Below are 22,853 nucleotides of genomic sequence, written 5' to 3' on the forward strand. Positions count from 1 at the left end.
GGTGAACTCCAGGCCAGTCGGAGACTGGCAAAAATAAAAGGTGGATGGTACCCGAGGAATGACACCCAAAGCTGACCTCTGACCTCTGCACATACATGTGTACCTACACACACACACACACACACACACACACGCACACGAATTTCTTTTCACTCCTTGTTACCAAATGATATATTTGACTTAAAAAAAAAAAGGCTAAAAGCCAGCATTCTAGTTAGATTCTATTGCTGAGATAAAACTGACCAAAAGCAGCATGGGGGAGGAGACCATTCATTTGATTTACATGTTAGAGTCCATCATGGAGGGCAGCCAAGGGTAGGAACTGAAGCAGAGACCAGGAAGGAACACTACTTACGCCCCCTGGCTTGCTCAGCTACCTTTCTTATACCACCCATGCCCCCCTGACTGGGGGATGGCACCACCCACAGTGGGAAGGGCCCTCCCACGTCAATTAGCAAGTGAGGAAATACCCCAGAAATGTGGCCACAGGCCAGTCTGATGGAGGCAGTTCTTCAGCTGAGGTTCCGTCTTCCCAGATGCTTCTGGGTCGTGTCAAGTTGACAGCTGAAACTAACTACAACAGACAGCATCGCTGGCCAGGGTGTGGGGCAAAGAGGAGTTCAAGTTAGCACAGCCATTGTGGAAATCAGTCTGGAGGTTCCTCGGGAAAAGAAATCAGACCCACCCCTGGTGCACATCCAAAGAAAGTGGAGTCAGCAAGTTAGAGAGAATGTTTTCCCAGCATTACTCACAATAGCCAAGATATGGTATCAACCTACGTTGATGATATGCACGCACAGTGCAATTCTATTCAGCCCCAGCTCCCAGAGACGGCCACACCACACGCATCCAGCCAGACCACTTTGCAAATGATTCCTTATTATGTATTCAGGAGAATTCAGTTTGAATGCATAGTCCTCTTGGTTTTGATAAGTGAACACAGCTGTGCCGTCACGTGACCGAGATCTAGGACAATGCCATCCGCTTCAAATGTTCTCCCCCATGGCATGCGTCTGGATGGAGGTCAGAGGCCAACCCTGGGGAGTCAGCTCTCTCCTTCTACTGTGTGGGGTCCCCGGGATGGAACTCAGGTCGTCCCACTTGACGGCAAGCGCCTATACCCGCTGAGCCCTCTCACCGGCCCCTCTTCATTTTGAAGGGAGCTGCTTCACTTCTGAACAGTGGGGGAAATCTCTGGAGCCCTTTCCGCTATTTATTGATGTGTAATTAAATATTTTATGATCTAAAAAGGTACTTCCTACGGCCTGGGTTTTTAAGATGCGTTTTAAGTTGTTTATACAACCCCTACTCTAGTGGTCCCAGGAAACAATGCGTTCGTGGCAGGAGTTCCATAAATGTCAGCGCGGTCACACGGAGTAGCAGTTATGCGCAGGTCTTCTGGTCTTGCTACTGTTCTGTTAACTTGTCCTCGGCCCTCAGTCCCCATGAATTTTGTGGTAGATATCCAACCAACCACAAACCTGAAATGTCCGGGCTGCGGGGGAATTACACCTGTAACGAGCATGTGCGGACTTCTTGCCTGTCATTATTCCTTCCATGATATAACTGTCTACATGCCATTCACATTGCATTTTATATTATGCATCACCTGGAGATGAATGTAAGAGGTTGTGTGGGGACTCTACGCAAACTTTGGGCCACTTTCAATATTTGAGCTTCTTCGGCGTTTAGTCTCCACGAGGGGGTCCTGGAACCAATTCCCAGAGTGGGAAGCTGGGCTCAAAGTCACAGGCCAGGAAGACAGGGAGACAGCAAGATCAAAGCCTGCTGAGGCTACAGAGAGAGTTCAAGGCTAGCCCCGGCAGCTCAGTGAGACTCTGTCTCAAAATAAAAAGTGAAAAGGGAGGTGGGGGATATGGCTTAGTGGCAGAGCACTTGCTTAGCATGCATGAGGTTCTGGGTTCGGTCTGAGAAATGGAGTGAACAGACCTGAGAGAGAGATGACCCAGAACAGTGAACTCAGAGGAGGCGCGTGGATTCTCCACTGTGATGGTGGCCTGGGATCATTGCTCTTGTCTTGGTACATCCTTCTTTGCCCTGGAAGATAAGCGCTACTCTGAGGTCCGCACCATCTCATTTAAACACAACTCCGCGGCCCTTTTAAAAATTAAGTTTTTATTATTTTTAATTAGGAATATGTGTATGTCTGCATCTGTGGGTATATGCACATGAACTCAGGTTCCCACAGAAGTTGAAGATATTGGAGCTGGAGTTATAGGTGGTTGTGAGCCTCCCATTGTGGGTGCTAGGGTGCTCTAGAAGAGCAGTCAGTACTCTTAATTCCCAAGTGATTTCTCCAGGCTTCCCTCTACCCTTTCGATTAGTATATCTTCACTCACTATTTTCCTTTCATCCTCTTTGAGTAAAAGTGGGGCTTTTAGACCGTCTCTCAGAAGCTTGCTCAGACCATTTACATTGCATGCCCTGTGTCTACCTGCAATGGATGTCCTAGCACTTTAAAGGTATTCCAAGATGTAATTAATACATCGGCAGTCCCTCCTGCCCATAGCTTGTGAGGTTGCACTGTCTTTAGTAGATCTTTGCAGGTTCTTTCGTTTCTGCCCCAGACAATTGACTATCTTGTAGAGCAGTTACCGGACAAGACCAGAGTCATGCCACAGACGCCTACATTGATCCCATCTCTAGCTATTTTTATGGCTTTGTGCAGAGCCACGCTTCTGTCTGCTATAATGTCCCTTTAACCTTCCTCCGATTGCGAGCCTGCCAGAAGTAAATTCAGTTATCGCTCGTCTGAGAACAAGCTCCCTTTCGTTGTTGAAAGATGCCTTCACTGGTCTTAGAATTCTGGGCCACTTTTTTCCTAATTGCATTTTTTTTTGGTAGACCAGGCTGGCCTCGAACTCACAGAGATCCGCCTGGCTCTACCTCCTGAGTGCTGGGATTAAAGGCGTGCGCCACCACCCGCCCGGCCCTAAATGCATTTTTTTATTAGTTATAATTTTAAAAATACTTCTTGTCTGTGTGTGCATGCGTAGTTGGCCATAGGTGCAAGTGTTCCAGAGTGGGTGTGGGATGCCCAGAGGATGGCCTGCAGCTCAAGTCAGCTCTCTCCTTCCATCCTATGTGTCCCAGAGATCAATTGAACTCAGGTCCTCAGGCTTGACAGCAAATGCTTTTAATGGCTGAGCAGCCGTCCTGCCAGGCGACGTGGGTCACTTTTTGGAAAAGATTAATACTCTAAGAAATTATACAAAGACTCTCTTGGTGTATATTTAATATTTAGGTATACATGCATTTACTTATTTACTTTGTGGGACTGAGGATGGGACCCAGAGTCGTTCATGCTAGGCCCATGTTCTACCACTGTACTATACCCCCAGCCCACCCCCTAATATATTCACATTCCCCCTTTTCATTTGTTCAAGATGGGCCTCACTTTACAAGCTAGCTTAAAATTTACCATGTAACCCAGGCTAGCCTTGAGCTCACAGCAATCCTCCTGTCTCAGCCTCCCAAGTGTTAAGATTACAGGCGTGCGTGTACCACCACGTCCGGGCTTCAAAATATTATTCTTTTTATTTTTGAAGGTGGAACATCATTTTAAAAAGACAAATACCTCTTTTATTTTTACATCTTACCCTGAGTTTATGCATGCGTGTTGAAATAATTTATGTGTCATCTACACTTGCTTTCATGAGAAATATATGGACGTGTTTTAGCCGGACATTTCTTGCACCATTCCACACGACTTTCTTTTGTGTTCTGTCTCTACCGATACCTGTTTCTTTTACGGTATTTATATACATCACATTGTATTTATGTACCCGAGTGACCATATTTCTGCCTCGACGTGGCCGTCCCAGGTCACAGGCTGTGCATATTTTTGATGTTATCTGAAATGGCTCAGCTGTCTTCTGTGCAGATTTATTTGCGCACAGCTGGGAAGCTTCCCGCTCCTCCCCACCACCTCCCTTGGGAACAGATTTCCATCCCATACAGAGGTGACACCTCTCACAACTCAGCTTCCCTGGCTGATTAGGGCAGAGTCACACCTTCAGGGTTCGGTTTTGGGACGTGAATTTCAAGGCTTGTCTGCACACCCTTCGCTAGAGCCGAGGGCCAGGTCTGCCCTCCTGACTGTGTCCACCCTTGTGAATCCTCAGGGCCACCTCAAATGGAAATGTGGCATCCTTGCGTTAAGTAGGCATACAAAGTAGCTGTGTCAAACACAATTGCCTGTGTGTTGGGCCCTCCCCAGGTCCCGGGAAAGTGAGATCCAAATGTGGGGTGGGGGAGGGGCCCACGACACCTTTGTATTCTGGAGTTACTGATGGGATCTGGTCTCTCTACACGTGGTTCCACTGGCCCAGGCTTTGCTTTCTGCTGGATGCCTCTGACCTCCCCCAGGAGGTGACTCATTCATCATGAAAACCACCCAGAAAGCTGCTGTTCCCTGAATCTCAGTTACCAGGTGCGGTGCCCACACCACGGCTCCATTCCCACACTCTCAGCCCACCCCCCACCTCCCACCCCCAACCCCACCCCCCATCCCCCGCCAGCAGGGTTACTATTGCAAGGGCTACATGCCTCTTTGGAACATAACACTGTTATAGCTGAGTGGTCTCGTCCTTGGATATTGTCAAAGGTGCAAGATTGGGTCCTGGGTTCCCTCGCTCCAGGCGGCCACCCCCACAGTGTAGAAGGAGGAACTATAGCGGATTACCAATGAGAGACAGCCTCAGGCTCCTTCAGCTCCATAGACTAGGGGCTCCTGCCTCAAGCTGAGACGCAGGTTTGCCTTTTCGGACAAAGATACCTGTTTGGCATTTGAAAGGACAGAGAAGTACACACAGGAAAATGACAGTGATCACCATGCTCCCTGCAAAGATTAACCGGCTGGCATCGGCGCCTATTGGCCTGGGCGTCGCTGTGAGAAATCATAGCGCCAACAGCAATTAAAGACTAGAACATTACAGAAAAGCAAACATTCCATCTGACCCCAGCCTCCTCCCCTGACCTCCTTCCCGGGTTTTTGGAGGCCACTGTGACCAGGCTGTCAGTGTCCTTAGTAATTCACATTCATTTATGTGTGCATTCACAGACACCGGGTCCATGTTGCCTCCCGCACACCGTCACGATATCCTGTGCGCCGCTTTTGTGTTTCACGTGTTCACGGTACACACTGGCCAAGGACTGTTTTTAAAATAAGTTTCTGGACATTTGGGGTTATAAATTATAAATGTACTGCCTCCTAACATTGTATACTTCTATTTGATGATTTCTGTGTCAAACATTATATGGAAATGTTTTCAAGTATTTTCTGTATTGACTGTGAATGAATAGAACAAAATAAATTGCCTGTGATGAAAAAAAAAATAAGTTTCTGGGGGCTTGGAGAGCTGGCTCAGAGGTAGAGAACACAGACTGATTTTCAGAGGATCTGAGTTCAATTCCCAGCACCCATGTGGCAGCTCATCACCACCATCACCTGTAACTCCAGCTCCAGGAGATCTGATGCCTTCTTCTGTCCTTTGCAGACACCTGTGCTTACATGCAGCTATATCCCCAGTCCACACACACACACACACACACACACACACACACACACACACACACACACACACACACCAAATAAAATCCTTAAATTTTAAAGTGACAGTAATGTGTGCACATGTGTATTGTGTGTGTGCGTGTGTGTGTGTGTGCTTGTGTGTGTCTGTGTGTGTGGCTGCACATGCCTATGCCCATGCCATGGTCAGTAGAGGCCATCCAGTGCCCTCGATACTTCTCCAGCTTACTCTTTTGAGTCAGAGTCTCTCCTTGAATCTCGAGCTTGCATTCTTTTTGGCTGGACTGGCAATCCCAGCTATCCCCTGGCTTCCACTTGCCCACAGCACTGGGGTTACAGGAGAATAGGGGACCATGCCCAGCTTCTTACACGGGGCCCGGGAATCAAATGCAGGTTTTCATAGTCGCACTGTGAGTAACATTAGCCACGGCACCCTATTTCCAGCCTCAAGGTTTTTAAAGTGTTATGTAGGAGTTTTAGCTTTATATCTACCACATTATATCATATCTGTATGCATTGCATTTTAGTTATGTGCATATTATTTATACACCTTGCATTTTATGTATCTGTCCTCCGGACACACGTTTAAGAACTGTAATGCTTGCTTTCTTAGGTCACTCATGAGTCCCTGAGTGTTTGGTTTCCCAAGCTGGACTCTGGGCCACACACATTTCCTCCCAAGGCTGGGAGAGGTCTAGGTGCTTTCCCAGTGGACCAAGCTGAGGCAGTGGCTCCGGCCTCTCTCTGTCCCAGTGGCAGCCACTTCCCAGTTTTAATACCCGAGGATGGTTTGCACCCTGATGTCAGGGTTAGCTAGTGAGCTGTTGAGCCTGTGGGACTGAGGGGTGCTATTGTTCCCACTGATCATGCCTGTTCATTGTGTCCTCAGCTCCGGGGAAGGCGTCTGGTCAAGCCAGGGCTGTGCGCTCACAGAGGGAAACCTCACCCACTCAGTGTGCCGCTGTACGCATCTCACCAACTTCGCCATCCTCATGCAAGTGGTCCCGCTGCAGGTGAGCGCCACGTAGACCCCGCCTGGTCCTCAGGTCGCAGCAGCTGTCGCCGCCACCCTCGGAGCAGATCTAGATGGTCTACAAAGTGGTCTCCTATCTGGGAGGTGGCTGGACACAGTTAACATCTTTGAAGAGCAAGCCGGGGAGTCTGACATGTGGTTCACATAGAAACCTACATTGGTTAAGGGAGCATAAAGGGACATGGGACACAGATCACAAGCCTGGAGGGGAGATCAGCAGGAAGCTGTGAGCTGCCCTGGAAAGATGCTCCAGAGTTGCAGGAAATGAGCCCATGGCATCCAGCAAGCATACACACTAAGGGCCACCAGAGAAGGTACCTGGCCAGTGATGTTGCCTTTGGAGGTACCTTCTTAGTGGGCAGTTAAGCAAGTGGGTATCCACCGTGCCGGCTGGGAACCTGAGTGTTGCCAAAGATCACTCAGAGGGAAGGCACAGGTGTACTCCTAGGCTCACTGAGGGAGACAGGAGATTTCACACCACTGGGGGACATTTCAAATGGTACCAGGGTAAGGAGCTTCCTCCTCTGGGTCCTCCATATGCTGGAGGGATATTATACCCCTTTTTGGCCTACCCGGGAGTCGCACAAAGGGATGTGTACTCTCCAGGGAGCGGCTACTCATGCCTGGCATTTGTCCCAAGAGAGGTCCAAGCTACAAAGTCAAAAAGGGAAAAACAACAGAATAAGAAGAAGAAGAAGGAAATCCAGACTCATTTATATTATGAATCTGTCACCAGTCAGTATTGGTGACACCAAATTTAGACAGCCTGTGGGTGTCTTCGTGGGAGAAAAATCACATCTATTCATTGCTGGGAAAGGTTGATTTGAAAATGGTTTAAAATTATCCCCGTTTAAAAGGAGCGGTTCATGAACATTAACGAAATTAAGGCAGATCTCACAAGCGAGGCCAAGCCCGGGGCACACTTATGGAATTCAAAAGGTGGCGTGAATGACCTCATGTCCTTGACACCAAGCCAGCTTCCTCCTGGGCACCAATTTCCCCCTCATGGTCTTTGGGTTTGTGGTTCAAGTCTGTGCTTGGGCACTCCTGCCCCGTCGTGTCCCCATCTCTGAGGTCAGTCAAACCCTTCTCCACTCCCAGTTTCTTCCTAGGGGCTCACTCCTGGAGGCTTCTGTCTTCCTCGTTGAGTGGGTGTGGCCTTTCTGTGCAGTCTCAACAGACAGTGAGGCATGCCTGAGTAGTGATGTAGACTGGTGGACCAATGCTAGGAGGGATGCTCTAGGATGATGGCCCGGGAGACATCAGGATGATGCCGCAGGTGAACCCAGGATATCTCAGGAGGCCCCAAGATGATTCCCTGGGAGACCATGGGATGATGTCTCAGGAGACCCCAGGATGGTGTTCCAGGAGATTCTAGAATGTGGTCTGAGGCTGACCTTGGCCATTCAAGTATTCATGATGTGTGAATATGGAAGGCTTGGCTCTCACATCAGAATGCCATGCTTCAGATACTTGACCTGAAAGTCTCGATTTCTGGTTTTTAGAAAGCAAAACAGGGCTAGGGAGGCGGCTTAGTGGTTAAAACGCTTGCCTTGCACGCATGAAGATGAGCGTTCACTTCCCCGGAAACATACATAAATGTCACATGGGGGTGGTGGCCCACCTGTCATTCCAACCTTGGACAGTGGAGATGGGATCCCCAGAGCAAGCAAGCTAGCTAGACTAGGTCTATGGGAGGGAGAGCTCTGGGTTTGATTGAGAGACCCTGACTCAATAAATAAGGTGGAAGAGGGATGAAGATTTCTGAAATCAACCTTGGGTCTCTACATGTAAGCACACATGTGCACATGCACCATACACATGCCTTTCACACACACACACACACACACACACACACACACACACACTGTGAGAGAGATGGGGGGTGGGGTGGAAAAATTAGTTAAATTTAATTAAAGAGAAGAAGACCCAGCCACACTGAGCTGAATTTGACCAGAAATGATATTGGAGGGGATAGAGGCATTATCTTGGTCCCTTCAGGGAAAGGGTTCACGGGTCCAGATCATCTTTATCTCCATCACTTTCCCCTACTATGGTCAGTAGCTGTTCACCTTCAGTTTGTGCCGAAGACGGCAACACTTTTCATTCTTGTCTGGAGGGGAGGATGTCCTGGCCACCCCGAGGGGCTGAGATGAAGGGTGAGTGATCTTTGGGCAGAGTGGCCCCGCATGCTCCTCTGAGTGGGAGCCTCAGCTAGTCTCCTGCATGCCGTCTCTCCAGGCACTTCAAGGACATCGAGTTTGTGGTCGCTGACTCAGAGGGATCCAGTCCTGAAACCAATGCCAGGGGGTATTTTTGGGGCATTTCTAAATCTGGCCACAGTGGGAAAGAAAGGGCACAGCCAGGCCACACAATGCTGCCCTGAAGCTGGCGTTGCGTGTGTTGTGTGTGTGTGTGTATGGGTGCTGTCATGGAACCCCTTTCCACTCACGGCCATTGCACCATCTCTAGCCTGGATCCAAGATAGTGGCGGTCATCTACAGCCACGAAGGGGGCCTGTGTGTAGGTGTGAAAGCAAGGGATGATGAGACCAGTCCAGCCACTGTGTGAGCCGCTTTTGTGGTTCCAGAAACGTGGCATAGCCAGGGATCCATGGATGTTTCTTGGGGCTGGGGGCATATATGAGGACTGGGCACGAGCAGGCTCTACGCGTCGTCTATGCGTAGGCAACCTCCAGGAAATGTCCCTGTCCTGGGCTGTGGGTCTTCAGTGCTGGGCCCTCTATAAGTCAACTGTGCCAGCTATTGGGACACACAGGGTTCCTCCCTGCCGTGTGCTGTGTGGGTCTTCTGAGCCTCCGTTCCACTACCATCTGCAGCAGAGCGGGGTGCGGGGGGTGGGGTGGGGGGGTGGGGGGTGGAGGAGGGGTGGGGGGAGGGGACAGGACTTGCTTCTGGAGGCCCATGGCAGATATCAGAAGGAGAAGGAGTGGGCACTATGCAGCCTGGGAACCCAGCCTCAGCACCCTACCTTGAGTCCCTAACCCTGAGCATGCCTCTGAGGGTTCCGTCTCTGGAACCCGCCATCACCCCCTAACACCCAGCCCTGAGCCCCCAGCCTCTGAACTCCATGCCTGGCACAGAATGAGCTGGGAGCATGAGAGTCTTAGGGATGTCCTTAGGGATGTTTGTGAGGGCTCGTGGGGTAGACAGAGGAGTATGGGGTGGGGGTGGGGGGTGGGGTAGGAGTGGGGGCAGGTCTAGCCACTCCCTCTAGGACTGTGACCTCTTACATTCAAATGTCAGCCTTGGAAGTGGGTGGGGACTAGAGTTTAGGTCCCTAGCCACCCAAAGAAAAACTGAATGGGCACAGATGAATCCCTGGTGCAAGCTGGCTAACGAGGCTGGCCCATTTGGCTCTGGCTTCAGCATGAGACCTTGCCTCAGTAACAAAGCAGGGAGTGACTGAAGGGGATACCGGATGCCAATGTCACTCGTGGAAGGGCACTAATTATGTGCAGGCTAGAGGCCTCAGAGCAGACTCTCCTCTTCCTCATCTTCTCTACTCCTTGTCCTGTCCCCTCCCGTGGCCTCCCCCTTCAAGTTCGTGTCTGGCCCCCATCCTGTCTCACTCTCTCCCTGTGGTAGCCTCCCTGTTGGCTGCTCCCTGTCAGGTATCTTTTCCTTCAGGCTCTGGGGAGGCTCCTGGGCCATGGCAATGAGCCTAGAAGTCACAGAAGAGGTAACTGTGCAAACTGCTCTTAGGAGGGTCAGGAAGGGAAGGAGAGAAGAGGGCACCTGGGACAGAGGAGATGAAAGCGAAGTGTATAAAAGGCTGCCGGGTAACCTCTGGGGAGCCCCACCCTCATTACTTACTCTGGGGTCCACCTTCTGACTCCCCGACATCAGCTCCTCTAGCCAGGCCCGGGATGCCGCAGTTGAAATAGAGACATGGATGGTACTGATGTTATCCTAGAATCTTCATTAAGAATCAGCTGCTCCAAAACTGTGGGGGGCAGGAGCTTTCTCCAGATGGGGGGCTGTCTGCCTCTTCTGGGATCCTATTTCAGGAGGAGGCTGCCTTCAGAATGGGGCCCCATCCCCCAAGGGGCAGGGGTAGGCTTGGTGGCTCTAGGTGCAGGGACAGGACAGATGAGGCAGAAGGAAGTCTCCATCCTAGAGGGCCCAAAATGGAGCAAAGGGCTGAGGATGGCCAGCGTGGGCAGCTCTGGCTAGGTTCCGGCCTCCTTATGGACAGGGCGCCCCATAGAGGTCCAAGGACCAGATGGAAGATGCGTGAGGAAGTGGAGGAATTCTCTGTGGGGCCTATAGAAATTATACACACCAGGCAGAGAGCAAACCAACATCTCCCCCTCTCCTTCTCTCTCCCGTCTCCTGGGTCCCGCACGCACGCATGCACGCACGCAGGCTTTCCCATCATCACCGACATGCCGCCGTCTGAGCCAGCAGCAAGCACCTCTTTGTTCTCCGAACAAAGGGTGAAGATTGCTCCCTTCTTACAAAGGAATCCGTGTATCTTGACGATTGCTCCGCCTAGGTGCATACAGATCCAGCCACATTCATGTGACCCACTGCCGTGTCTCCCCAGGACTCTGACCTCCATGGGGGGCATGCTTCAGTGGTGGTCCTCTCTCCAGCCATTTCAGACAAGGGTGAGATGTCACACACACCCTTCCCGTCCCCATTTGAGTGCTGTGGGCTAAGTCCTCTTGGTGGACCCGAAGACCAAGAAGTTTAATGCTAAATCCCATCCCACTGTCTCAAGCTGCCTGGCTGTGCTTTTGGGGATGAACTGGAAAACAGGGGGACCTTTGCCTGCAGGTCCTCCTTCCCCCAGCACTTTTGGGGTCAGGACCTGCCAGCCCAGGGAGAGGGTCCTTATTTTCTAGTGTTCATGAAGGACTCAGTCCCGAGAGCCTATGTCACACCTGGCCCTGGGTCTTTGCTCCATGGGTTCCCTACCTCCATCCTCGCCTGGCTTTGCACCGCAGGCTGGTCTTAGTTCCTGACAGCCAGTGCAGATGATGGGGAAAGAGACCAATAGGGTTTTGTTTTGTTTTGTTTTGTTTTGTTTAATATTACTGTGGGCTACAAGTGCTTCTTAGGAGAGTGACTGTATCCTGCTGTGGCTCCAAGTCCCACCAGGACTCCAGGTCCTGGCTTCTGCCCTATAGCCAGGAAGGTAGTTAGTTCCCTGTCGTGATTGACATCTTAGCCACTTCATTAGCCCTGAGGAGTCTCCTGGCTTTTGATGAAAGTCTTGAATTTTGTTCACTGTGAAGGACAGATAGACGCTTTGTTTTCCCGGTCAGCCAGGTGGCTGATGGGATACAGAGACTCCTGGTTCCTAGGAGGAAGTGTTGGAGCCCTGGACCCCCTAGTTGGCTCTTATGAGGTGACCTAAGTTGGAGGGGGCCTAGACTCCGTGTCTGATGAACCCCATGAGAGGTCAGGGAACCTCCATTCTGCCACAGCAGCTAGGTGGCTCATGCCCACCTGCACCTGCACTGTGTATCCACCTCCATGGGACACAGAATAATGACAGCCCAGGCTCAGCCCTAGCAAGGCTCCTGCCTGTGGTCAGCAAATGCTAGAGCTGACTAAGATAAGGGACCGTCACCAAGCTAGAGAACCATGCCCAGGGAACCATGGAGTCTCTCAAGGTCTGGCTGTACCTGGCCTCTGTCCAGGGCCAGAGAACAGCATGGAGGGATCTTAGCATCCATTGGAACTTGGACATCATCTCTGAGAGCCACAGATGAGAAGGAACCAGGTGCAACAAAACAGAGATGGGTACCGGATGCTAGGGCATGGATGGAATGCTCAGGTATGGGCTGCTGGGCTCTAGTGGGGTGCAGATTCTCTTTACACATGTCTTGTTTTGCCATGAGAGATGATCTGTCACAACAGATGTCCATCCAGGTGACCAAGTGGGTGTCGACTCAAGAGAAGGTACCAAGGGCTGGCATGTATCTGCCAATGAGGAAAAGCATATTGTCAGTTTGGGGGCTAGCGATGCTCTTAAACTGAGGGCCAGGGAGGGTACTGACCTTCTTCTGCAAGTCAGTATAGCCTCTCATCTAACATGCGGTGAGTGGTCTTCCTGAGTCCTTCATGTCTGCGAATCCATTGACACACACACCCCACTCCCCGCTTCAAGCCCATCACTGTTATCTCCTGCATTTCATAGCCAGTGGAGGCATATGTCTCTGGTCACCCTAGGTCACCCATTCAGACATGGCTGAACGGACTTGAGCCTGGGGGGTGTTGTAGTAGAAGAGGTCAGGTAGCCTAAGTCAGGAAGCCAAGCAATCTGAAGCATGGGTCATGTCAACCCTAAAGTCCAGTAGGACTCCAGTAGACTCCTGCCTGTGACTGGGGCAGGAGGCAGGCTTTGGGGGTCATTATCACAGGGTCAGCGCTATGGCATCATGTGGCACCCTCCCGGCCATTGGAATGGGGTCCAAGGCCACCCACCCACACCTTGTTCTGTTCCTGCAGCTCACACGTGGACACCAGGTGGCGCTGTCGTCCATCAGTTACATTGGCTGCTCTCTGTCGGTTCTCTGTCTGGCTGCCACGCTGGTCACCTTTGCAGTCCTGTCGTGAGTCACCCTCTCCTTGTGTCCCCAGGAGGCCTAGCAACTTACTGGAAATATCTGTGCATCCTACCACTCTGGTCATACCTCTCTCTGGCTTTAAAGACCCTGGGGGTATATCCCAGCCATGCTAGGTGGGGTCCAGATGTGACAATGTGACTGTTCTCCAGTGACATTCACTTTCAAAATCTGAGGTGCAGGGAAGATACAAAGAAATAGCAGGGCCTGTGGAGTGGGGTCACTAGGTTTTAGACATACTAAAAAGGTCTGGAAAGTCCCACATCGACACTTGAGGAGTTCTGGGGGGGATCTGAGCCAGGCAAGAGTTAGCACAGGTATCCTTGACTCTCCCCTCCTCAGCAAGCTATGATGTCTGATTTTGAGGCCAAGTCATGCACAAGTGCCTTTGGATGGGGGCCCATCAATAACCGAGAAAGCCAAAGAATAAATAATGCTTTCTTGTGCAGTCTGCCATGTACAAGGAGACAGTACAGAGGTGAGCATCTTGGGGCGGGGGGCTGGGGAGGCTAGGAAACTCTCCCTGTTGGTGGCCATCCAAGCCTACAGGCAGAGCCTTGCCAGGAATGACTAGAAAAGGATGGCAGGTCCTGCAACCGTTCTCCTGTATCCCAAGTAGTTCTCTCCCTCCCTGCTGCCCTCAATGATGCTGATGATGTCATGGGGTGTATATTCTGCGGGTTCTAATTCAGAATTCAGATGAGTGTCCCTGCTCCCCACCCCCTCCAGGGTGGAGGGTGAGAAACAGAAGATGGCCCAGGGATGTTAGAAGAACCACTGGACTGCCATGCAGGGCTCAGGCTGTGCAGGGTGGTTGGATCTATGGAAGGACCTGGGATGCTAGCCAAGAGTCATAGGGAGCTGCTGAGGGTCCAAGCAGGTAGCGACAGCTTGGAGGAGTAGAGGCCATAAAGATACCGATGGTTTCTCAAAGGTAGGGGACCAGAATGGGGATCGGATGTCAAGGCTGAGCTCCGGGACTCACACTCGCCTCTCTGTCTTCAGTTCTGTCAGTACCATTCGGAACCAGCGTTACCACATCCATGCCAACCTGTCCTTTGCTGTCCTGGTGGCCCAGGTTCTGCTGCTCATCAGCTTCCGTGTGGAGCCTGGCACGGTGAGTAGGTGCTGATCCCCACCCCTCAGCTGCACCTCCCTCTGCACCTAGGTGAGACATTGGGGAGAGGATTTGTTGGGGGTCCTTTCTTGAGTTCCGGTGCTAGGAGTGGGCATGAGTGAGTGGCAGAGTCAGAGGCTGTAGAAGACCTTGGGACTGAGAAACTGAGCCTTGGCTCCCCAGGATGAAAGTGGGGTCATGTGACTAGAGGTGTCCAGGAAATAGACACTGGGAAGAAAAACCTAAGCACGGCCATTGTGCACTCCATGGCCTCACCCTGCGTCTTTGCTTGGCTTCCAGGTCCCGTGCCAGGTACTGGCTGTTCTCCTGCACTACTTCTTCCTGAGTGCCTTTGCTTGGATGCTGGTGGAGGGACTGCATCTCTACAGCATGGTGATAAAGGTCTTCGGGTCAGAGGACAGCAAGCATCTCTACTACTATGGGATTGGCTGGGGTATGTGGTAGGGGCGGGGCAGATGGTAGGGGTTGAACCAATTAAGATGAGTTGGGAGGGAGAAGGTGGGCCGGGTGTGACGGAGAGGGTCTTAGTGGCAATGAGGCAGAGTGGGTGAATGTGGGACAGGTTTTGGGGGAGATGAGATGGGTCATAAAGAGATGGGGTGGCATGCCTTTAGAGAGGTAAACAGTGGGTTAGTCATATACTGTAACTAGAAGGTTCTAGATGCAATACAGTTAACTATACAATTTGGAATTAAAATGTTTTAGTCTTCAAGAATTAAAAAAAAGAGATGGGGTGGGATCAGGTGGAGATGGGGTGGAATCAGGTGGAGATAGGATGGGATCAGGTGGAGATGGGGTGGGATCAGGTGGAGATGGGATGGATCAGGTGGAGATGGGATAGGATCAGGTGGAGATGGGGTGGGATCAGGTGGAGATGGGGTGGGATCAGGTGGAGATGGGATCAGGTGGAGATGGGATCAGGTAGAGATGGGATCAGGTGGAGATGGGATGGGATCAGGTGGAGATGGGATGGGATCAGGTGGAGATGGAGTGGGATCAGGTGGAGATGGGATGGGATCAGGTGGAGATGGGATCAGGTGGAGATGGAGTGGGATCAGGTGGAGATGGAGTGGGATCAGGTGGAGATGGAGTGGGATCGGGTGGCGATGGGATGGGATGGGGGGATCAGGTTGTGGGGTGACATTGGTGAAGATGGGAACAGTCAGCATGACTTTCGAACATATCAAGGTTTGTCTCGCGGCTTATTGATGTTCCGTCATCTTGGGAAGAATGTGCTCTCCGCTGTTGGATGGTGTGTTCTATCAGTGTCAGGCTTAGCTGGCTCAAGGTGACATTCGGGTCCTCTGTTTTGGCCTAGATCCTTCCTCTCTTTGCTCTGCCCATTACTTGAAACGAGGTACTGACATCACTTGTTCTGTTCCTGCGTCTCCCCTTTTGCCTCCTTTTGAATTAAGTGGGTGTTTTCCTGCGCACCGTTTTAATTCTCTTAATGAGTTTTCCACCGTATTTCTGGGTTGTTTTCTTAGTGGTTGCCCCCGTGCTTACTGTATGCATTTCAGCATATTAAAATCTATTTTATGTTCTTACTAAATTACAGCGCAACACGGAAACGCTGCTTTTAAGTGGTTCTATTACTTTATTCCTCTTTCTGTGGTTATTGCTACACATATCACATCTGCAGGGGGGGGGGGGCACAGGCTGTAATATAACTTTATCAACCCCGCCTTGCTAAAAGAAGCCAAGAAAGGAGATGGGGCGTTTGTCCTATTACCTATTGGACGCACCGTGTCTGGCCCTCGGCGTTTGTCCCCGTGAGTCTGAATTGCCATCTGGCTTTGTCACCGTGCTCCAGCACAGCGTCGTCACCCTCCCTCTCTGGTGTGCCTCGGAAGCTTATTACATTTCTATTTGTTATGGGCCTAATAATGCAGTTCTATAAATGTCATTTGATATTATTGCTTTTTAACTCAATTGAGGAAGGAAAAAAAAAAGAGGGCACACAGCTCTACTGTTGCTTATAATTCCGTAATTTATCGGTGCTCTGTGTGTGTGTGTGTGTGTGTGTGTGTGTGTGTGTGTGTGTGTGGTGTGTGTGTAGATCTATGTTTCTATGTGTGTCCATGCGTTTGTGTGTCTCTGTGTGTGTCTGTGTTGCTGTAGGTGTGCATGCATGTGTCATTGTGTCTGCACTGATGTGCATGTCTGTGCATGTCGCTGTCTTTGGTGCTGCTGGTTCTCATCCTGGAGCACTCTCTTCCCCTTCTGATGCTGGTTCTCATCCTGGAGCACTCTCTTCCCCTTCTGATGCTGGTTCTCATCCTGGAGCACTCTCTTCCCCTTCTGATGCTGGTTCTCATCCTGGAGTACTCTCTTCCCCTTCTGATGCTGGATCTCATCCCGGAGCACTCTCTTTCCTTTCTGCGGCTGGCGAGGCAGGCCTTCTAATCGCATGCTTGGATGGGATGGTTATTTATCCAGCCACATCAGTCTCACCTTCATCTTACAAGGTGGTTGTGCTGGACCCAGATTATTTTCCCTGGGTCGCTTTGTGGTCCCTCATTACCTCTGTCTCCACTGTTCCCCTGAAGTCTGCTCTTTATCCTGACAGCTCCTGGAGCTGAAGGGCTGCTTTTCTCCTGTGCTGTTGAGCGGTTTCACTTGCTTTCAGCCTTTGCACTCAGTCGCGTCCAGGCTGCCTCCCTCCTGCGCTCCCTGGCTCTCTGGCATTCTTCCTGGTCCTTATCAGCTGTTGATGTCTTCAGACACCTGCTTCGCTCTGCTCTCTCCTTTCTGGCGCTCCCCGGCCCCCTGGCAGAAATCCTAGGGTGTCACCGTTTCTCTGGGGACTCTGTTGGCTCCTGTTTGCTCTGATCGTCATGTGGCATAGTCTGTGTGGTGTTTGAGTCCCCAAGACTCTTCCTCCTGCTGCTTGGCCCCTGCTGGCTCCTCCAGGGAAGCTTCCATTTCAATGATTATACTTTTCAGTTCCAGAGTGTCCATCTGATCCTTGTTTCTCCTTAAAAAAAAAATTCCCATCTGCTGTCTGATACTCGGAAGAGACATAGCCATAGCCGTCACATCTGCTGGTGGCTTTGGTCAGTTCTCTCAACGTCTTCAATGACATTGGCCCCTCCCAGGCAGTTTCTCATCTACCTTTATTTTGTGTGGACCACACTTTCTGCTGTCCTGTATGACTTAGAACCTTGGCTGAGTATTTGGTGTTTTTGGATGAGATCGTTCAAGGCTCTGAGCATCCTCCAGTGCTGACCTGCCTCTGGCTGGCTCGCTGCTCTGTTTACTTGACTGCTTGAAGCTAGTCCTGGCCTGACATTTCCTAGCAGGGTATGAGAGTGCAGGAACAGAGGGAGGACAGTGGCCACCTGGTGTCATGCTGTTCTTCATAGGGCTCTGGGAAGGGACAGCGGTCTCTGGTCAGCAGAGTGTTCCTCTCTACCCTGAGAGTCAGCTGAGGTAGGACCCAGAGAGCTGCCACATCTCTGTGGATAAACACACTTCGGGCTGGGGGTGGAGGGTGTCAAGCAGCGTGGGTGTCAATGGCTTCCTTAGAATGGAGCTTTCCAATGCAGAGCTGAGGGTTGGGGATTTTGGCTCTGCCCCCTATGAATACCCTGCAGGCCCGGGAACATAGGAAGGGCTGAGCCAGTAAGCAGTAAGCCACTCAAGTGTCCCTGGCCTCCCTAGCCTTTTTTATTTATTTTTTATTTTTTTTCAAGACAAGGTTTCTCTGTGTAGCTTTGGAGCCTGTCCTGGATCTCACTCCGTAGCCCAGGCTGGCCTCGAACTCACAGAGATTCGCCTGCCTCTGCCTCCCGAGTGCTGGGATTAAAGGCGGGTGCCACCACCGCTGCCCGGCTGGTCTCCCTATTCTTACAGTGATTTTTGTGGAGGTCCTTGAGACCGTTTATCTCAATCTGCTGCACACTCAGGAAAGTTTACAGGAACTTCAAAGTTTCAAAAATTGGATCCTTTATCATCCATCGTCTCACTGAGCCATGGTCTGCGCAGTATCCCAGTCTTGGCTTGTTGGCTGTATGGACTCTCGACCATCCCAAGGTGCCCCCGCCAGCGCGGGTGGATCCACTTCCTGCCAGTGTCGCCCTGAGGCTGGGCACCCGCCACGTTCGCCATTGTTGGGGAACGTGGGCCAGGCATCAGAGACCTGCTGCTTGTTTCTCCTTTCCTTCAAATGGGTTTAATTGTCTCAGCCCTCATTATGCAAACAGCAGATTAACCGTGTTTACTGTGTGCGCTTGGAGTTGGTAAATGTCGTTTATTTGAGGCTGAAGTGGAGGCGTTGACACTTGACACTTTCCCCGGGATTCCCTGGAGAGACTGGAACAGAGGATGTGGGTGGGTAGCTACCTCCTACTGCTGCAGGCCATGCAGCTGGTACCCGCTGTCCCCATGGTTTCCATTCTGCCTTACTGCTTAGGCTGGGTGCTTTCGGATGTCTGATACAAGGCTGGGTGTCCACTGCTCTCCATCCCGCCCGCCAGTGAGGCTGGTTCAAGTGTGACCTGCTCCCTCAGTCCACCCGATTGCCCAAGTTGGAGGGTGGCTCCTTCCAGTGACTTCTGACTTCAGTTAGGAAAGTTCTAGAAACAGACATGGATGACTACCTCCCTACAGCTTACTGGTTTCTTTGTGGAAATTGGTCACTCTGGTAGAGAGATTAGGGCTGGTAGAGTGGTGTGTGTGTGTGTGTGTGTGTGTGTGTGTGTGTGTGTGTACATGCAATGGCATGTGGTGAATCATGAGTGAGTGTGTGAATAGAGGGGTGTGGATGGGTGTGTGAGTGGGTTGTGAGTGGGTGTACGATGATGTGTGAGTGTGTGACAATCCACTCTATCCACCCTGGAGGAATATTTTACTTGATCTGCCAGTGTTGGAGAAAAATGAGCTATTGACCAATATTAAAACACCGAGGGACCTTACCTACAATGGCAAAGCCCCTTTGAAAAAATGAGGAGGCAAGACATCCTGCTTCCCAATGTGGCAGGGACTGGCATTTTCTGATGTCCACATATGTGGTCCTCACAGAACTCAGTCTGCAACCCTGATACAAGCTCTCTACAAATAGAACTCCAGGCAGCTCTGACCCCCACAGCCCCTATCCATCTTCCCAACATCCTGCCCTTAATTAATTTCATCAGGAGCCCATGAACTGTGTCTTTCATCCTGCCAGGGCAGGGTTGGCTTCGAGCCTAAGTACAGGCAGTCTGCAGGCAGCAGGTTTTTTAACCCCATCCCCTAATGAAGAAGGAACTGGAGCTGACCCAGGAGACCCCGAGGCAGGCAGAGACCATGGGAAACATAGCCTCCTCCCCCTGGATCTCTCACGGGTAGCACTTCAGCCTGCACATAATCGAAGTCTTTAGAAATCCAATCCTGTTTGGGAGCTGAGATGGGGAGGAGGAGGAGGAGGAGGAGATGTGGAGTCAGCTACAGGTTTGTTGGCAGCCATGCCCCGAGCTGGGCACAGGGGTTTGTGGAAGTGAGGGGACCAGGTTGTGTCCCTGGGAAGATGAGGGACTCTGGTGCCTGCATTTTGATGCAGCCAACTGGAATTTGATTACCGACTTGGCATGGAGAGATGTCACGAGGTTTATTGTTTTCCATTGCACTTGATGTCTTCTGTGACTCCCCCATCATCTGGGGTGAGACCCCATTGAAGTCCATTCCAGGCCTGCCTTCCTCTGCATTTTTATTTAGGAAGCCACCTCGGCCTCTGTGTGGTGGTGGGCTATTAATCAGGGCCTTCTGGGCCGTGCTGCACTACTAACCAGCTTCCTGCTTTTGCTTGGGTTTAAATGCTACCCTAGTTAGGGTTACTATTGCTGTGATGAAACACCATGACCAAAAGGCGACTTGGGGAGGGAAGGGTTTATTTCACTCGCGGTCCCGTATAACGGTTCCTCATCAGAAACAGTGATGACAGGAACTCAAGCAGGGCAGGAACCTGGAGGCAGGAGCTGGTGCAGAGGCCATGGAGGGGAGCTGCTGACTGGCTTGGCTCCCAGTGGCTTGCTCGGTCTGCTTTCCTATAAAACCCAGGCCCGCCAGCTTAGGGATGGCACTGCCCACCATGGTCTGGGACCTCCCCTCTTCAATCACTAATGAAAAAAACGCCCTACAGCTGGATCCCACGAAAGCATTTTCTCAGCTGAGGCTCCCTCCTCTCTGATGACTCCAGCTGGTGTCAAGTTGACGTCACACCAGCCAGTGCAAATGCTGAGCACTGGTGTTGGGTTTGTAAGAAACAGTGCCCATGAGAGGGTAAGAACCCAGACTCCATAGAGGAGAGGTCGTCACCCGGAGCCAGTGCTGGGAATTCAGTACTGAACCCATAAGAAGCACACGCCACTTCTGCCTGCCGCTCAGAACAAGGTCCCAAGAGCCTCACGGGGCGGACTGCACATTTCCCACATGTGGAACAACAGAAACGTGGAAAGGTGGCCTCAGTAATCTCCTGGGAGATGCCCAAGTCTTCTGTTGGTTCTTGCCAGCACTTGCCAGCAGTGGTTCCCAAGTATGCCTGTCACCCTTACCGGGATCTTAGGAGGCCAACTCTAGGGATGGCATTAGGCTGGGTCTTCTGAAAGGTCACCATGTTCCTAAGAGGAGTGCATCTCGACCCAGAGAGAATATGTCTATGGTGACAGGGCCAGAAGAACTCCAGATGGCCCACAGAAGGGTGGCACAAGTTAGCTGGGGTTTGGGGGAAGACACTTTCGGATGAGACATTGGTGGGAGCAGGTGAGGAATCTGAGTCATCCAGGATGCTGCTTCCGACAGGGATCAGCGTCGCACACCAAGGGCTTTACTGTTCCCGTGCATCTCATGTGGTCCTTGCAACAGCCCCATGTGAGCACTCCGCAGACTCCATTTCATAAACCACGAGGCCACGGAGGCCCAGAGAGGTTCAGCCAGCTCCCCGAGGCTGCACAGCAGGTCTGGTGTGACTTCAGGAAGGGAGCCAGGTGTCATTTGATCCCACAACTCAGGCTTCTTCCCTTTGTTGTCTCTTGTCTGTGTCCACTCTCCTGGTTTGTCCATCTGTGAACTTTTCTTCTTAATTTCTGATCAAAAAAGACGCGTGCGCACATGCGCGCGCGCGCACACACACACACACACACACACACACACACACACACACACACAATCAGATTCCCAAAGCAGAAAAGGAAGGAAGGAAGGAAGGAAGGAAGGAAGGAAGGAAGGAAGGGAAAGAGAGAGAGAAGAAGAAAAAGAAGGAGGAGAAAAGGAAGGAAGGAAGAGAAAGAAAGAAAGAAAGAAAGAAAGGAAGGAAGGAAGGAAGGAAGGAAGGAAGAAAAAGAAAGAAAGAAAGAAAGAAAGAAAGAAAGAAAGAAAGAAAGAAAGAAAGAAAGAAAGAAAGAAAGAGAAAGAAAGGAGGAAGGAGGGAAGGAAAAAGAAAGGGATATATATATATATATATACTGGCTCTGCCTCCCGAGTGCTGGGATTAAAGGCATGCGCCACCACTGCTGGGCAGAGCCAGGTCTTTGGTCTCTTTGCCACTCCCAACCCCCCCACCCCCTGCAGAGGCGGCAAAGGGTACCAGATCCTAAGCCTGTAGAAATGCTGAGTGGCAGGAAATGTTTGCAAAATTTGAGAGGGATCAGGCCTGAAAGCTCAGGTGTGTGTGTGTTGGGGGTGGGGGTTGGGAAGCACAGCCATGTTTCCAGAGTGAAACCCCACGCCATGCCTGAGCTAAAGAATGCTGAGCAACTTCCTCCTGGTGGAGACTCACATCTGAATATATATAATATATCAATCCTCTGAACTTTTAAAGTGCAGGGAGCAGTCAGCTCTCTCTGGGCTGGCTGGCTTTAAGAGCAGTTTGACCCGGAGTTCTTTCTTGGCAGGAAGACAGAATGCCGTGGGAATTGTTGGTCTAGATGTTTTTCTAGTTTGTTCTTCGACCTCACTTCCACCACCTCTCCAGAAGCCTGACGAGGTTTTGTAAAAACAAATCCAGCTCAAAGTGGCTTAGGCACAAAGGGAATTTAATGGTTCATATAAATCTTTGGTGACAAATTCGGGTCTTGAACCGTGGGCTTCCACAACACACATTTGCCTTTCTTGATATCCTCACTGGCAGTACCCTGAGCTTGCCTTAACTCCCCATGGTGCCAAGGTGGCTGCACAAGCCCCACCTGTCCCACCAATGTCCTTGCCCTCTCTGCAACCCCATGAGGAGAGAGTTCTCTCTTCCCAGTATCAAAGGCAGTCTCGCCTTTGAGTCCCTGCTGGAGTCTGATTGGTTCATCCAGGCCACATGCCCATCTTTCAATCCATTGCTGTGGCCACGGGGATTGGTGGCCCACTGAGCCAGTCATGGGTCACAAGCCTGAAAGCCAAGAAGGAGTCAGCCTCTGGGCCCCATAGATGTGGAGGAGAATGGCTGGCTAGAGAGTTATGGGCTCAAACACTGGCAGTATGGGGACCGTATATTTGATAGTCTAGTCTAGCTTTGGAGTGGTTTCTCAACTCATGTTCCCTTAGGGAGTATCTTAGACTTTTATTGCCG

General features: G+C 51.1%; 1 protein-coding gene across 2 annotated transcripts in view; it reads left to right on the forward strand.

The window, feature by feature from the left end:
* The window catches only part of Adgrd1 (adhesion G protein-coupled receptor D1), a 118,527-nt gene that overhangs the window by 78,560 nt on the left and 17,114 nt on the right, over positions 1 to 22,853 (forward strand). For both annotated transcript variants that reach the window (XM_006971374.3, XM_006971373.4), the window contains 4 exons: positions 6,441 to 6,564; positions 13,067 to 13,170; positions 14,188 to 14,299; positions 14,600 to 14,753. In XM_006971374.3, coding sequence (XP_006971436.2) covers positions 6,441 to 6,564; positions 13,067 to 13,170; positions 14,188 to 14,299; positions 14,600 to 14,753 — 494 coding nt within the window. The remainder of the gene's footprint in view (positions 1 to 6,440; positions 6,565 to 13,066; positions 13,171 to 14,187; positions 14,300 to 14,599; positions 14,754 to 22,853) is intronic.

This window comes from Peromyscus maniculatus, chromosome 23 (genome assembly GCF_049852395.1).
Source record: "Peromyscus maniculatus bairdii isolate BWxNUB_F1_BW_parent chromosome 23, HU_Pman_BW_mat_3.1, whole genome shotgun sequence".
NCBI classification, from domain to species: domain Eukaryota; kingdom Metazoa; phylum Chordata; class Mammalia; order Rodentia; family Cricetidae; genus Peromyscus; species Peromyscus maniculatus.